Here is an 18,189-nt window from a genome sequence, read left to right as displayed (position 1 = left end):
TTTCTCCTTCTCAACAGCTACTTCCCCAATCGCCATAATCTTCCTTTTAGGTGGGAAACTCGGTAATCTATGTTTCTGGAGCAAAGGAGAAATGACATTTTCCTGAGCAGAGCAGAGAAGGTCCATCCTCAGGCTCCATGACATTTGGGTCTGGGGATCATGAATGAGGTAACGTTGATGGTAGCACTGGCCAGGGGACAGATGTCCTCTGCTGAAATCCTGACTTGCTTTTGCCAGCCCAGCTCCACAACGGTCATCTCCTTGCAGAGACTTTGGAGGCCAGGAGGCCACTGCTGCCATTGCTTTGTCAAGATCGTGGACTCCACAGCAGCCTGGGTTCAGGCCTGCTCCACAGCACACTTTGCAGACAAGGAGAAGTTGCCAACAGTGTTCCAACCGGCTTGACTGGAGCTGTGTGCAGGTGGTTTCATGGTTAAAAGTCCTAGAAGTATAAAAAGAAATCAGAGTAACAAGTGAGCATACATCTAATGTTGTCTCCATAGTTATCACCTCTGCCTTCTTTTTCATCACCCTGTTTTTGCTTGCAGAGTTTACCTTCCATGCACTTGGGCTCCCTTCTCCCTTTGCTGATAAGCAGAGCTATTTTCTTAATTAAGTCAACAATCCTCGTTGGTAGAGGCAGCATCTCTTTTGGCAAGAGGACCTGAGCAGAACCAGTCCCAGAAGCAAGTGAAATTGTATGTCAATCTGTGAGTAAGTAGATGTGATTAAAGACTGAATAATTACTTTCTCAAGCAAATATTTCTTAAAATGTTCTCCCAGACCACAGCATGAAACCTACTGGGCCAGAAGGTGTGCATGATGGTTCACTGTAAAGGGGTAGGGGAGGCGAGACACTTAGGACAGAAAGTGTTCATTTGTGAAAGGAAATCCAGGACCAAGGGGATGTCATCTAATAAGTAGCCACAGCTGCCAACCAATTTTCCATCTTCAAAGTGCCTAGGTCTCTGGCTACCTGGAAATCAGCATTCTGAGCTGTGTCCCCAAGGTGACAGATAAGACATGAAACGCTTGACACACTCTCTGAGCTCTATATAATCCTGGTGAAATACCTATAATTTCTCCAATTCAAAAAAATGTTGGAATACAGCTGATAAGAGTGATGTCATATTTGTTTTTGTTAACTGTAAAAAAGAATACACTTTCTGAAATTGTGCCAATTAACTATGTTTGGTAGTCAATAACATTGGCACACTATACAATGTAGTTTGTACCTGCATTTGTGTTTTGCTCTTCTAGGCCAATGTAGCCTCTTCTGCATTCTCTTATATGTCCATCTTCTCCCAATTTGATATAATTTGTATTTCTTGCAAGGCCTGAATAATGTTGTAGGCCGTGATCCCTAACAAAGTGCTGCAGTCTGACAGATAGAATTAAAGACGTCAAACCCTTTCATTTTTAACTAGCTGTTGGATTTGGTTGGAATGAAGATTTGGAAGCATATTTACTGAGGTTAATTGGCAAGCAAATCCCAAGGAAACAAAACATTAAAAAGTTTGGATATGGTTTAGTACCTTTAGCATACTCAATCCTGACTTGGGGACTTTTGCCCCCATTATTTATGAGACAAGGTACTGTGAGAAACAAAACAAAACATGCAGACTTTAGTGTCAGGGAGAACCAGGATTGAGTCACATCTCCTTTTTGGCTTTGGGCCAGTCTTTAATCACTCTTAACTATCAGATTTTCATATCTAAAATATGAATAGTAGAATTGCTATGAGGTTTAGAAACAATAGATACAAAATGCCCTGGTAATGTATGGCACTCAGTAGCACCTAACAATAAAGCCTTAAGAAAACATTTATTTACCCAGATATCACTGTCTGTCATGGATGGCTCAAGTCAAGTAGGTGGTGAGAAAGTTAGAAGCCTTAATATTTTGGAGAGTGTTAGCATATACTGAGTGATTACAGGCAGGAGTGGTCTTGGATGAGACATGACAGAGGCATAAGAAAGAAAACTGTGACAAATAAAATGATTTCCTGAATCCTTGCAAAAGTTTAGTACATTTTTTAATAAAGAGATTCAAGATCTTTCTTAATGCATGTAATTTGGATTGCAGAAGAAACTCAGATTTTGCCTATCCCATCATGTCAAGTTAACTTTTAGTGATGTTAAAACAATCCCAAAGCAACTGCTTTTCATAACACATTAGAGATCACATTTTGACCACTGTTTTGCTCTGAATAAATTCTTCAAATTCCAAATAGATGCAGTAAACATGTAAATATAAATAAGACAATTATTTATTTAATTGTGACAATTTTATATAGTTTTTGGCATGCTCAAAGGTACAGAGATTTTTGTGGACCAGTAAAAAAATATCTTGGCTATTGTTACCCACTTTGGCTAAGTCTTAGGTGACATCATTAATTTATTGTAAAATTGGTGTGTTTATATATAATACCATATTATGGGAAAGAATAAAAATGTTCAGGTTTGCCTCCCTAGAGACTGTGTAGTTGAAGAATAGTGTAGCAGACATTTATAGATCATTTTACATGAATACAATTGTCATGGCTTTTGTCTGATGACAGAAAGATTCTCTAGTTGTTTATTTTGATTAGCACTGGCATTAATGTTAGCTTTCTGGTGATCTTAAACTTTTTAATATCTAATATTTAAATTTGCCTGTAAATATGTTTAAAGATCATCTCAAACATGGAAGCATATTTTGCTGAAGAAAAACTATTACTATTCTTTCATGAGGATGCTCTTCCTATAAGGGGAAGCCTGGCAAAAGTAGTTTTTTAAATTCAGATTCTGGAAGTTCTTCTCAATAATGAAACTTACTTTTCCTATTAAGGCAGAAGAGGAGTGAGGTTTGCATATTCACATCCTTCCCTGGTGCCCACATCCATAACAGGACACCCACATCTGGTAGAGCTGTTATGGGACATGCAGACAGAACAGAAGAGTCTAAAAATCCAGCCAACATTTAATGCCAGAATCCAAATTATGAGCACAAGGCAGAATGTCTGTCTGGTCAACAAGAAGACACTCTCCAGAAAAGGTTGAGAAAGTGGTAATAATTTATATATAACCAAAAACCAAATGCCAATCCACATACAAACATACCCTCTATGGCAGTGTACACAGGTATTAGCCTTTCATAAAGATTTAAGGAAGTTATTTTGCTGCAAGGGAAGAAGAAATAGATGATGCTGACTACTACTTTTGCCATGAAGGTTAAATAATAGCTGTAATCTACTTTAAAATACTTAGAGGATTTACCCAAATATGGGGAAAGAGGCCACTTAAATGATCAGTAGTTTTAGACCAATAATTCTAGTCAATAATTATTCCCAAACCACAAATCTCATTTTAAATTCTTACTGTGAAATATAAAAAATATTTTCATTTTTATATATAGCTACCATCTTCATCTTTAGTAAATATACCGAGTTATTAAGGTTTACCAAGATTTTGTATACGTAAAACAAAAAATTAACATGTTCTAAAAATTTCTGTAGAAAGTGAAAATAGAAGAAATGAATGGGGTACTGGATCTTTTACCAGAATAAATGGACATCTGGCAAAACCTCTTTGCAAACTCTTGCTTTTAATGGGCTTTTAGTCATATGCTCCCAAGCCAAGCCTTTATATCACTCAAATTTCAGGAAGGATCTACTTGGATCATAAGGCTCATTCCAGCATGCTACAGATGCACTGGAGACCTTGATCCTCATTCATTATGCAATAGTGAAGCAGCTGACAAAAAAATGTAAGTCAAGATGTGCCTTTCAAAATATTATCAGCTAAGGATTTTAACAATGAAGTTCTGAAAAAGGTAAGTAATTTGCCAGGAAAGATCTTTCAAGGTCAAGTCAAAAAGTCTGTGGAGTAATTTTTCAGTATCTATTTTAGCATGAAAATAGCACTCATCCCACCCCAACCTCTTGATCTTTAAATATGTTACATGAGCCCTGGCCAGTTTGGCTCCGCAGTTGGAGTGTTGGCCTGCAGACCAGAGAGTCCTAGGTTTGGTTCCCACTAGGGGCACGTACCCCAAAAATAAATAAATAAATAAATAAATAAATAAATAAATAAATAAATAAATGTTACATGAGAAGACTTCATCCATCTGACCTTGAAACTGCTTAATAGAATTTTGTCCGTAGTAGTTAAGTTGAAAAAATGACTTTCATCTCCACTGTCTTCTATTAAGAAAGAAATCCTTTCACTGACTGCTTCTTTCAACATTCTCTAGACCCAAGCCAAGAGGTTGTGCTTTCTTTAGGGAAGAGACATTAGTGCCCCTCACCCTCATCCTTAGGGAATCAGGAGCAATGTCCAGTCAAATTGCTGCAAAAGGTAAATCTTGCAAGTTTCACCCAAGCTGAGACAATGAATATATCCGAAATGGTGAAGTTTAAAACTCATTCTAAAAATAATGTGCTGGATATCAGCCACCATCTTAAGGCCCTTCCTCTCTAGGCCCTGTCCCTGTAAATATCCTACATGGCTGTCAGTAAGTCAAGCCTGAAAATAAAATCACATCACTACATCAAGAACGAGCTCCAAACTTAGAGTGTGTGCTGAAAATATTCATGATGAAATCATAATCCTATATTTATAGTTTTTGGATTGTGCATGAAATTCTGTTTCCCATGGTGTTTTTCGATGAAGAGGCCAGACGTGGAGAGCAGCCTCAGAGGATGCCTGAGAGAGCATTAGCCTCAAGGAAGTGCTGTTTATTCTCATTTTGAATTGGATGGTTGTGTGACATCCTCCCTTTTCTGTGAGCCCTACTAACTGCCCAAGAGTCTCCTCCCCGACCCCATTGCCAAATGGTCCCAGTTTGGAGGGTCCTGTCTTGTTATCCAGGAAGAGTGAACATGCCTAAGATTATCCCCTCTTCCTTCTGACCTTTCCTGTCCTCTTTATGTCCTCCCCATTTTCACTGAGAGACATGGTATGAATCTTAAAGGCTGGAACTTGATGGTTCTTTCCATGGCTAGGTGTCGAGGGCCCCATGCAGCAGCAGACCTGCAAAAATATTTTACTTCTCACCCGGGTTGTGGTGCAGGCTGATTGGTCTTTGGGCACTGCAATCTTGGCAGATCCATGAGGCAGGGAAGAGAAAAACTTCCATTCACAAACCCCATCAGTCTTGGAGATCTTATAGAAGGTCTCTCCTGAGTCCACGGGGATGCGCACCAGGTCTTTGTGCTGCCTCTCCAGGGCATGGCTGGGTGGGTGCAGGGTATAGCCTAGGGCCCGTTTGGAAGACTGCTTTCTGCGGAGACACTGGATTCTCAAGACATTCTGAAAGGCTTTTTTAAACTCTTGACTGGAGCATGGGTATATAATGGGGTTGATGCAGCTGTTTAGGTATCCGAGCCAAAATGCTATTTTAAAAACTGTTTCAGAAGGCCTGAAGTCAGGGAAGAAAGACCCTGGAAGAAAACACACAGGTTCATACATATTATTTGCAAGCCAACAGGCCAATGGTCTAGGAAAACAAGCAAACAAATCATTCTTTTATCTTTTTTATAAGTTTCAAATAATTCCAAGTGCATTTGAGTTTTTCACATTTGACTGACTTATGTCCTGGTGAATGTAACTCTTTGCAATGTCCTCAAAGATCATTCTAATTGGTCTACATGTGCAACATCAATTTTGGGAGCAGATCCAGTGGGTAGGGTTACACTGGTTCTCATTGATAAAACATCCTTTGATGTCTACTATGAAGCTTTACATAATGAAAAGACCCTTCGGATGAGTCTACATATGCAAATTGTTTTGCCTGAATTTAAAAAATAAATTGGAATTTATTCAAATAATCCATATAACAATATGGTTATTTGAGTATTCTCTTTGTTCTTTAAAGCAGTGTTATATAGACACAGCCAAATAGTTATGAATTCCTTCTCTCCTGAATATTGGAATTGTATATTTTAATGAGAATACAACATTTATAAAATATTGGCTTTTTCACCTTGCAGCCAGTGATTTTCAATTACACTATAAGTACATTTGTTGTGTGAATTCAGCAGAAACTGCACTTATAAGTTTTGAATCGTGATCTTTTCCTGGGCTAGTGATGTGTGGTACGATATTCTCTTCTGATGCTGGGCAGTGACAGCAAGATAATTTTGCCCAACTGTAGGCTAATGTAAGTGTTCTGAACATATTTAAGGTAGGCTAGGTTAAACTATGATGTTTGGTAGGTTAGGTGTGTTAAATGCAGTTTTGATTCATGATTTTTTTCAACTTACTATTGGTTTATTGGGATATAATTCCATTGTAAGTTGAGGAACATCTGTATTTTTCTTTGATGATGCCTTTTGCTTTTACAATATGCTTCCCTGTTCAATGTACTCTAATGGCTGCCAAATGCTTATAAAATGCTTGTCCATTGCTTGACATTCAGGGTCCTCCAAAGAACTTGACCTAATTTAGCTTTCTAACATTAATATTTTTACTCTAACCAGATACTACAAACTTGTCTCCAAGTTTGTAGTGAGTCTGGTTGCTCACTTTTTTTTTTGGCCTCTCTAGTTGGGTCCCAATGTCTAAAATGCCCTTCCCCATACTCTTTACCTATTCAATTCTTATTCATTAGTTAACAAAGTACAAATAAAGTTCCAGTTCTCTTGAAATCTTATACAGTAACTGTCACATAGATGTTGGCAGCAGAATAATAAAACCATGAAATTTTAAAGTGGAAACAATCTTAGAAACTAGCTTATTCAATTACTCAATTTACAAGTTAAAAACCTGATGACTAAAGAGGATGTCACCCACTTGATAGCTATTGTACTAGTATAGTGATGGATAAAGGGATCTAGAATTTCTAGCCCAGTGTTCTTTATTCTCTGCATAGTTTTTTTCTTTTGCTTCAGCTTAAGGCCTTGATTTTGTGACTTTCTTTTTCTCTCTACTCTATGGATACATTAGTCATGACAAACAGATGGGTGTCCTCATTGTAGCAAACAATGCCCTAAAGTTTAATAGAGGATCTCATAAATATAAACAAAGAGTACACTTAAATATTACAAAAAAGACAAAATAGTACAGTGATCAATGGGAGCATTTGTTATCTCTGAAGCACACTCCCAGCTAAACTCAGTGTTTCTCAGAGAAACTAAAACATACACACATGATGGTGGTGAAATAAGAAAGTATTCTTTTTTTTTTTTAATCCTCACCCAAGGACATTTTTGCATTTATCTTCAGATAGAGTGGGAGGGAGAGAGAAAGGAAGAGAGAGAGAGAAAAACAATCTATGTGAGAGAAATACATCGACTGGCTGCTACCCACATGACCTCAACTGGGGCTGGGGATAAACTGCAACCGAGGTACATGTCCTTAGTGGGAACCAAACCTGGATCACTCTGGTCCACGGGCCAACGCTCTAACTACTGAGACAAACTGGCCAGGGCAGAAAGTATTATTCTTTAGCTCCAAAGCTTTTAATGTTTATCTACAACTATAACAGGATTTACTTATATTGAGTGCCAGGTTTGAGCAGGCCTGTGCTAAACACTTTACAAGCAATTTAATCATCATTAGCAACATCCCCATTTTACAAATGAGGAAACAATAGTTTAATGAGGTTGGATAACTTAATGAAGGTCACTTGGACAGATAGTTGCCGGAAGAGGTAGGATTTGAAATTGGACAGTCTGATTTTAGGGCTTATGTTCCTTTATGGAATCTCAAAATAGATTGAATAATACATCTCTTGGGAAAGAAGATGGTGAATAGAGAGTGGTGAGGTGTACAGTTGTGGAAGCTGAATTGGAAAGATGCTTTTTAAAAAATGTGTATTGGTTTCAGGTGTATAGCATAGTTAGTTGTTAGACAATCATATACTTTACAAAGTGATCCACACCAGGAGATTCCAAAATGGCGGCACAGTGAATGGAAGCTACACAGACCATCTCCCAGGACCAAACTGAAATTACAACTAAAATAAAGGCAAATCATTGGGGAAAAAGCAACAGAAAAGCAGCTTGTGAGGACCATATAACCGGGGACACTGAATTGATCCTGGTAGGATTGCCAAGGTGCAAGAGGGGGGCTGGGAGCTCACGGACAGCAGCAGTCGTAGCTGTGAGCAGCAACCTTGGGGTTAAAATCCCAAGCCGGCTCCACAGCACTGAGGGCTGGGACAGAGTGCTAAACTAGCCACAGATACTCAACTTGGGCTCTGGCAGAGGGAGGGCAGGCAGGACTGAAACTGGGTGGGAATACTCAGGATTTGGAGGGTGCTCAGAGCTTTTGCTGAGTTGTGGCCACAAAGGATGGTGGTCATCTTACTCTTCACTAGGGCTCTAGAGAGAGGCAGTGGCCCCTTCTTTGGAGATTCAACCCCACCCAGGTGGGCCAAAGAAATGAAAATTGAGGCTCATTAGCAACCAGCATCTGCCCCACCCTCAGTAAATCCTCTTATGCTAAAAGACTAAGAAATTTTTTCATTCATCTGAGAACCCAAGTCCCAAGTAACTGACTAATATCCTCCAGGCAAAAAGCTAGAGGATAACTGAGCCATTCCTGGGCTTGTAAATCTACCCAGGAAAGTAAGACTTGACAGTGGTGTTTAATGTGGGTCCTCCCACGCTCATCCAAACCCAGTAGAGGGTGCCACAAATAGCAGAACACCAATACCGATAGGGAAAATATGCAGGCTCCAAAATCCAAAATAGCCAAAACAGTGAAACAAAGAAACAAATCCTAAATGAAAGAACAAGAGACCTCTACCAAAGTTGAGATAAATGAAATGCAGTTAAGCAAGTTATCAGAGGTAGAGTTCAGAGCCATGATCTTGAGGAAGCTCAATGGCATAAGTTAAGGACATCAACAACATGAGTAAAGATATAGAAGCATTAAAAATCAACCAAGTGGAAATGAAGAATGACATAGCAGAAATAAAGAATACATTAGACCCAGGCCAGTTTGGCTCAGCAGTAAGAGTGTCGGCCTGTGGTACAGAGAAACCCAGGTTCGATTCCCGCTAAGGGCACGTACTTAGGTTGCCATTTGTCCCTAGCCCTGGTTGGGTTATGCAGAAGGCAATCAATCAATGTTTCCCTCTTATGACGATGTTTCTCTCTCTCTCCCTCCCACTCTATCTGAACAAAAAGTGGAAAGAGGTCCTCAGGTGAGGATAAAAAAATGAATTAAAAAAATTTAAAAAGGAACACATTGGAAAGACTAAACAGCAGACTAGAGGAAGCTGAGGACTGGATCAGTGAATTAGACAGGGTAGAAAAAAATCAACCAATCAGAAAACCAAAAGGAAAAAACAATTAAAAAAACAGGAAGACAGCTTAGGAGAATTGTGGGACAACTGGAAATGTAATAATATTTGCATCATAGGAGTCCCCAAAGAAGAAAATGAGCAAGGGTTAGAGAATATATTTAAAGAAATAGTGACAGAAAACTTACCTAATTTGGTGAAGAAAGAAGGTATTCAAATTTAAGAAGCACAGAGAACCCCAAGTATGAAGAACCCAAATAGGCCCACACCAAGACACATAGTAACTAAAATGCCAAAAATAAAAAATAAGGAGAGAATCCTAAAGGCAGCAAGAGATACGCAAATGTTACCTACAAAGGAACCCCCATAAGGCCATCAGCTGACTTCTAAACAGAAATACTACAGGGCAGAAGGAAATGGCATGAAGTAATCAAGGTCATTAAAAACAAGGATCTAAATGCAAGACTACTCTATCCAGCAAAGCTATCATTCAAAATAAAAGGTCAAATAAAGAGTTTCCAAACAAACAAAAAAAAAGCTAAGGGAATACATTAGCACCACACCAGCAGGGAAAGAAATGTTAACAGGACTGCTTAATTAGTACAAGAAATAGGAAGTAAAATATAAACACACTAAACAAAACTGGCAATAAATAAGTACGTATCAATATTCACCATAATTGTAAATGAATTGAATGCTCCCATCAAAAGACACAGAGTGGCACTGGCTGGTTTGGCTCAGAGGTTAGAGCGTCGGCCTGCGGTCCAGAGAGAACCGGGTTCAGTTGCCTCTAAGGGCATGTATCTCAGTTGCAGTTTGTCCCTGGCCCTGGATGGGTCGTGTGGATGGCAGCCACTTGATATGTACCTTTCACATCGATGTTTCTCTCTCTCTCTCTCTTCCTCTCTCTCCTTCCCACTCTATCTGAACAAAAAATGAAAAAATGTCCTTGGGTGAGGATAAAAAAAAAAGTTAAACAAAAAAAAAAAAAGGACACAGAGTACACAGAGTAGCTGATTGGATAAGAAAGCATGATTCATATATCTTGTTTACAAGAGACTGACCTCACAACAAAAGACTCACATAGGTTGAAAGCGAAGGGATAGAAAAAAATCTTCCAAGCAAACAGAAAGGAAAGAAAGCTGGGGTAGCAATACTAATATCTGATAAAATAAATTTCAAAATGAAGGCCATAACTAGAGACAAAGAAGGTCACTACATAATATTGAAAGGATCTATCCAACAGGAAGATATAACCTTGGTAAACATATATGCACCCAATAGAGGAGCACCAAAATATATTAAAATCTTCTGGAGGACTTCAAAAGAGAAATTAAGAGCAAAACAATCATGGCTGATATCACTGGATAGATCCTCTAGACAAAACTTTAACAGACCAATAACAACTAAGGAAATTGAAGATGTAATCAACACTTTCCCAGCAAACAAAAGCCCAGGCCCGGGTGGCTTCACAGGAAAGTTTTTTATTTTCTTTTTTATGTAATTAATTATTTTATTTTTGTTAAAGATATTTCTCCTTTTTCCCCACTGATCACCCCTCCCGCTCCCACCCAGCCCTGTCCCCAGCTTTGTGGTCCATGTCCATCGTTCATGCATACATGCATATAAGTTCTGTGGTTTAACTTTACCCCACCAACCCTTCTTCTGGGGATTGTCAGTCTGTACCCCACTTCCACGACTCTGGCATTACCCCATTCCTCAGACAGCTATGTTCGTTATATTCCACAAATAAGTGAGGTCATATGATACCTGTCTTTCTCTGTGTGGCTTGTTTACCTTAGGATGACACTTTCCAGGTCCCTCCATGTCATCTCAAAGGATAAGAGATCTTTCTTTCTTAAAGCTGCATAGTACTACATTGTGTATATGTACCACGGCTTTTTTTTTTATCCATTCCTCTATTGATGGACACTTGGGCTGTTTCCAGATCTTAGCTATTATAAATAGTGCTGCTAAGAAAATGGAGGTATATATTTTCTTTCTGTTTGGTGTTTCAGAATTCTTAGGGTATATTCCCAGACGTGGGATCACTGGGACAAATGGAAGTTCAATTTTTAAATTTTTGAGGAAACACCATATTGTATTCCATAGTGGCTGCACCAGTCTGCATTCCCACCAGCAGTGTATTAGAGTCCTCTTTTCTCCACATCCTCGCCAACACTTGCTGTTTGATGATTTGTTGATGGCGGCCATTCTGACAGGTGTGAGGTGATACCTCATTGTTGTTTTAATTTGCATCTCTCTGATGATTTGTGATGTTCAGCATTTCTTCATGTGTCTCTTGGCCATTTGTATGTCCTGTTTGGAGAGGTGTCTATTTAGTTTCTCTGCCCATTTTTTAATTGGGTTCTTTGTCTTCGTTTTGGTGAGTTGTATGAGCACTCTATACATATTGGAAAATAACCCCTTATCTGATATATCATTGACAATTTTGCTCTCCCAGACAGCAATTTTGCTCTGCCTTTCCATTTTGAAGATTGTATCTTTTGCTGTGCAGAAGCTTTTGAGTTTGATGTAGTCCCATGTGTTCATTTTCTCCTTTGTTTCTGTTGCCTTAGGTGATGTATCAGTGAAAATTCTGCTGCGTACAATGTCTGAAATTTTGTTGCCTACAGTTTCATCTAGGATTTTTAAGGATTCATGAGTCACATTTAAGTCTTTTATCCATTTTGAGTTTATTCTTGTGTAGGCTGTAAATTGCTGGTCTAGTTTCATTTTTTTTTTTTGCATGTAGCTGTCCAATTTTCCCAACACCATTTATTAAAGAGGCTGTCTTTACTCCACTGTATGCTCTTGCCACCTTTGTCAAATATTAATTGAGCGTATTGCCTTGGGTCCATTTCTGGGTTCTCTGTTCTGTTCCACTGCTCTATGTGCCTGTTCTTGTGCCAGTACAAGGCTGTTTTGATCACAGTGACATTGTAGCATAACCTGAAATCTGGTAATGTGATCCCTCTAACTTTGTTCTTCTTTTTCAAGATTTCTGTGGCTATTTGAGGTCTTTTTTGGTTCCATATGAACTTTTGAAGTATTTGTTCTAGTTCTGTGAAGTATGTCGTTGGTATTTTGATGGGGATTGCATTGAATCTATAGATTGCTTTGGGTAGTATGGACATTTTAATGTTTTTAATTCTTTCAATCCATGAACAAGGTATGTGCTTCTACTTTTTTATACTTCCTATGTTAAATAAGAGTGGCCAAAGTGGGAATCCCTGTCTTGTTCCTTTTCTTAAGGGAAATGCTTTTAGTCTTTGCCCATTGAGTATGATGTTGGTTGTAAATCTCTCATATATGGCCTTTATTATGTTGAGATACGATCCCTCTATTCCCACAATGGTGAGCGTTTTAATCAGAAATGGATGCTGGATGTTGTCGAAGGTTTTTTTGGCATCTATTGATATGACCATGTGGTTTTCATTCTTCATTTTATTTATGTGGTGTATCACAATTATTGATTTGTAAATTTTGTACCAGCCTTGCATCCCTGAGATGAATCCCTCCTGGTTATGGTGAATAATTTTTTTATATATTGCCAGACCCAATTTGCTAGTATTATGTTCAGGAATTTGGTGTCTATATTCACAGGAATATTGGCCTGTAGTTTTCTTTCTTTGTAATGTCTTTTTCTGGTTTTGGAATTAGAATTATGCGGACTTTGTAAAGCGAGTTTGGAAGTCTTCCTTCTTCTTGAATTTTTAAAAAACGTTTGAGGGGAATGGGTGTTAGTTATTTTTTGAATGTTCGGTAAAACTTCCTCGTAAAGCCATCCGGACCTGGGCTTTTGTTTGCTGGAAGAGTCTTGATTGAGCTTCAATTTCCTTCATTGTTATTGGTCTGTTCAAGTTTTTTATCTCTTCCAGGTCCAGTTTTGGGAGACTATGAGTTTCTAGAAATTTGTCCATTTTGCTTAGATTGTCGAATTTGTTGCCATATAATTGTTAATAGTAGTTGTTAACAATGTTTTGTATTTCTGTGGTGACAGTTGTTACTTCTCTTCTTTCATTTCTGATTTTGTGTATTTGGGTTCTGTCTCTTTGTTTCTTGGTGAGTCTAGCTAAGGTTCCATCAATCTTGTTTATCTTTTCAAAGAACCAGCTCTTTGTTTCATTGATACTTTGAACTGTGTTTTTGGACTCTATGTCATTTATTTCTGCTCTGAACTTTACTATTCCTTTTCTTCTACTTGCTCTGCGGTTTTCTTTTTGTTTTCTCTTTAATTCTTTAAGTTGTGAGGTCAGATAGTCTATTAGAGATTTTTCTTCTTTCTTGAGGTAGGCCTGTAGTGCTATGAACTTCCCTCTCAGAACTGCTTTTGCTGCATCCCATAGATTTTGTGTTGTTGTGTGTTCATTTACATTGGTTTCCAGGAAGCTTTTAATTTCCTCCTTGATCTCCTTGGTAATGCATTCATTGTTTAATAACATGCTATTTAGCCTCCATGTGTTGAAATGTCTTTGCATGTTCTTGTTGCAATTGATTAATAGTTTCATGCTATTATGATCTGAGAAGATGCTTGATACGATTTCAATATTCTTGAACTTGTAGAGTCTTATTTTGTGTCCTAACATGTGGTCTATGTTTGAGAATGTCCCATGTGCACTTGAAAAGAATGTGAATTCTGCAGTTTTCTTGTGTAATTCTCTGTAGATATCTATTAAATCCATTTGGTTTAGTGCTTCATTTAGAGTCTCTCTTTCCTTGCTAATTTTATGTCTAGAGGATCTATCCAGTGATGTCAGTGGGGTGTTGAAGTCCCCTGCTATGATTGTATTGTTATCTATTTTTCCTTTGACGTCTTCCAGAAGTTTTTAAATACATTTTGGTGCTCCTATATTGGGTGCATATACGTTTATCAAGGTTATATCTTCCTGTTGGATAGATTATTTCAATATTATGTAGTGACTTTTGTCTGTAGTTATGACCTTCATTTTGAAATTTATTTAATCAGATATGAGTATTGGTCACACAGCTTCTTTTTCCTTTCCGTTCGCTTGGAAGATTTTTTCCATTTCTTCACTTTCAACCTATGTGAGCTTTTGTTGTGAGGTGGGTCTTTTTTAAACAACATATATATGAGTCATGCTTTCTCATCCAATCAGCTACTTTGTCTTTTTATAGGAGTATTCGATCCATTTACATTTAAGGTGATTATTGATATATACTTATTTATTCCCATTTTTGTTTAGTGTGGTTCTATTTTTCTTCCTATTTCTCCTGTTAATTACAGCAGTCCTTTTAAAATGTCTAGAAGTAAAGTAGCAGGATACAAAATTAACGTCAAGAAATCGACGGCATTCTTGTACATTAATGATGAACTCACAGAAAGAGAAACTGAAAAAACAATCCCACTGACCATCGCTCCAAAAAAATTACAATACCTAGGAATAAACTTAACCAAAGAAGTAAAGGACCTATTTGCAGAAAACTACAGGTCATTGAAAAAAGAAGTAGAGGAAGATATAAAAAAGTGAAAGCACATACCCTGTTCATAGATTGGAAGAATTAACATAATTAAAATGTCCATACTACCCAAAGCAATCTATAGATTCAATGCAATCCCCATGAAAATACCAGCGACAGATTTCATAGAACTAGAACAAATACTTCAAAAGTTCATAGGGAACCAAAAAAGACCCCAAATAGCCACAGCAATCTTGAAAAAGAAGAACAAAGTAGGTGGGATCATAATACCAGATATCAGGTTATACTACAAAGCGACTGTAACCAAAACAGCCTGGTACTGGCACAAGAACAGGCATATAGACCAGTGGAACAGAACTGAAAACCCAGAAATGGACCCAAGGCAATACGCTCAATTAATATTTGACAAAGGTGGCAAGAGCATACAGTGGAGTAAAGACAGCCTCTTTAATAAATGGTGTTGGGAAAATTGGACAGCTACATGCAAAAAAATGAAACTATACCATCAACTTACACCATACACAAAAATAAACTCAAAATGGATAAAAGACTTAAATGTGACTCGTGAATCCATAAAAATTCTAGAAGAAAATGTAGGCAACAAAATTTCGGACATCATACGGAGCAGAATTTTCACTGATACATCACCTAAGGCAACAGAAATAAAGGAGAAAATGAACACATGGGACTACATCAAACTAAAAAGCTTCTGCACAGCAAAAGAAACAATCATCAAAATGGAAAGGCAACCCACTGTATGGGAGAACATCGTTGCCAATGATGTATCAGATAAGGGGTTAATTCCCAATATATATAGAATGGTCATACAACTCCACAAAAGGAAGACAAAGAACCCAATTAAAAAATGGGCAGAGGAGCTGAATAGACATCTTTCCAAACAGGACATGCAAATGGCCAAGAGACATATGAAGAAATGCTCATCATCACTAATCATCAGAGAGATGCAAATTAAAACAACAATGAGGTATCACCTCACACCTGTCAGAATGGCCGCCATCAACAAATCTCAAACAACAAGTGTTGGCGAGGATGTGGAGAAAAGGGGACTCTAATACACTGCTGGTGGGAATGCAGACTATGGAAAACAATATGGTGCTACCTCAAAAAATTAAAAATTGAACTTCCATTTGACCCAGTGATCCCACTGCTGGGAATATACCCTAAGAAGCCTGAAACACCAATCAGGAAGAATATATGTACCCCCATGTTCATAGCAGCACTATTTACAATAGCTAAGATCTGGAAACAGCCCAAGTGTCCATCAGTAGACGAATGGATAAAAAAGCAGTGGTACATATACACAATGGAGTACTATGCAGCGGTAAGAAAGAAAGATCTCTTATCCTTTGAGACGACATGGAGGGACCTGGAAAGTATTATCCTAAGTTAAAGAAGCCAAGCAGAAAAAGACAAATACCACATGATCTCATTATATACGGAATATAATGAACATAACAGTATGAGGAATACAGTAGACCCAGACACATGGAAGTAGGGCACAGACTGACATCCCTCAGAAGAGGGGATGGGGGGTGGGGGAGTGGGAAGAGATAAACCATAGAACTTATATGCATGTATGCATGACCAATGGACATGGACAACTAAGCCAGGGACAGGGTGGGGGGGGGGGGGGGGGGGGGGCGCCAATGGGGTAAAAAGGTAAAATATCTGTAACAAAAAAATAAATAAAAATTCATAAAAGAGAAAAAAATAAAAATAAAAAAAAATAAAAAAAATAAAATGTCTAGCAGTGCTGGTTTGGTGCTAATGTATTCCCTTATCCATTTTTTTTTTTTTCTTTTCTGTTTTTTTTGCCTGGGAAGCTCTTTATTTGACCTTCTATTTTGAATGATAGCCTTGGTGGGTAGAGTAGTCTTGGATTCAGATCCTTCTTTTACATGACCTTCATTACCTCATGACATTTCCTTCTGGCCTGTAATGTTTCTGTTGAGATGTCCGCTGAGAGCCTTATGGGGTTTCCTTTGCAGGTAACCTGTTGCTTCTTTCTTGCTGCTTTTAGGATTTTCTCTTTGTCTTTAATTTTTGGCATTTTGATTACTATGTTTCTTCGTGTGGGCCTGTTTGGGTTCTTCAGTTGTCCCACAGTTCTCTTAAGCTGTCTTCCTTTCTTTTAATTGTTCTTTCTTTTTTGGTTTTCTGATTGTTTGATTTTTTCTACCCAGTCTTCTAAGTCACTGATCCAGTCCTCCACTTCCTTTACCCTGCTGTTTAGAACTTCTAATGTGTTCTTTATTTCTGATATGTCTTTCTTGATTTCTTCTTGGTGGTTTTTAATTTCCAACTGGTTGATTTTCAACATTTCTATGTCTTTACTCATGGTGCTCATTTCCTTACACATGCTGTTGAGCTTCCTCAAGATAATGGCTCTGAATTCTTATTCTGTTAACTTGCTTAACTGCACCTCATTTATCTCCTCTTTCTTAGAGGTCTCTAGTTCTCTCGTTTGGCTTTTGTCTCTGTGTTTCACCATTTTGGCTATCACAGTGGGCTTTGGGGACTGCCAAAATTTTCCCTGTGGGTGTTGGTGTTCTGCTGATTGTGGTTCCCTCTCCTGTGTTTGGATGAGCCAGGGAGGACCCACGTTAAACACCACTGCCAAGTCTTACTTTCCTGGTTAGAGTTGCCAGCCCAGGAATGGCACTGTTATCCTCTAGCTTTTTGCCTGGAGGCTAGCAGTAGTGGTTACCTGAAGAGCCTTGGCCTCTCAGTTGAATGAAAAACTCTCTCAGGTGCTCAGTGTAAAGGGATTTCCCAAGGGTGGGGCAGATGCTAGTTGTTAAGGGCATCAATTTGCATTTCATTTGTCACCAGGTGTGGTTGAATCTCAGAGGAAGGGGCTGCTGCCTCTCCCTAGAGCCCTGGGAAGAAGTAAGATGACCACAGTCCTGTGTGGCCACAACTCAGCAAAAGATCTGAGTGCCCTCCAAATCTTGAGTGTCCCCACACAGTTCCAGTCCAATCTGCCCTGCCTCTGCCAGAGCCCATGGTGAGTGGCTGTAGCTATTTTAGCCTCTTCTCTGGCTCTGCACTGTGGAGCTGCTTCAGAGTTTAACCTGAGGGTGCTGCTCACAGCTAAGGCTGCAGCCTACCTTGGGTTCCCAGCCCTTCATGGGGGAGTTTTACCAAACATTCAAAGAAGAACTAACACACATTCTTCTCAAACTATTTCAAAAAAATTCAAGAGGAAGGAAGACTTCCAAACTTGTTTTATGAGCCTAGCATAATTTTAATTTCAAAACCAAATGAAGACACTACAAAGAAAGAAAACTACAGGCCAATATTCCTGATGAACATAGATGCCAAAAATTTTAACAAAATACTAGTAAATTGGATCCAGCAACACATCAAAAAAAATTATTCACCATGACCAAGTGGGATTCATCCCAGGGATGCAAGGCTGGTACAATATTTACAAATCATAAAATGTGATATACCACATAAACAAAATAAAAGATAAAAATCAATCATATCAAT

General features: G+C 38.4%; 1 protein-coding gene across 1 annotated transcript in view; it reads right to left on the bottom strand.

The window, feature by feature from the left end:
* Positions 1-380: 380 nt before the first annotated feature.
* ADRA1A (adrenoceptor alpha 1A) overlaps positions 381-18,189 on the bottom strand; it is a 125,284-nt gene continuing 107,475 nt past the window's right edge. The window contains exons 2-3 of the mRNA XM_036240716.1: positions 5,037-5,422; positions 381-442 (exon numbers count right to left, since the gene is read on the bottom strand). Of these exons, the coding sequence (XP_036096609.1) occupies positions 434-442; positions 5,037-5,422 (395 nt within the window). The 3' untranslated portion in view covers positions 381-433. The remainder of the gene's footprint in view (positions 443-5,036; positions 5,423-18,189) is intronic.

The sequence above is a fragment of the Molossus molossus genome, unplaced genomic scaffold, assembly GCF_014108415.1.
Source record: "Molossus molossus isolate mMolMol1 unplaced genomic scaffold, mMolMol1.p scaffold_m16_p_4, whole genome shotgun sequence".
NCBI classification, from domain to species: domain Eukaryota; kingdom Metazoa; phylum Chordata; class Mammalia; order Chiroptera; family Molossidae; genus Molossus; species Molossus molossus.
The sequence above is the reverse complement of the archived record's forward strand: the minus strand, read 5'-3'. Positions and strand labels throughout refer to the sequence as shown.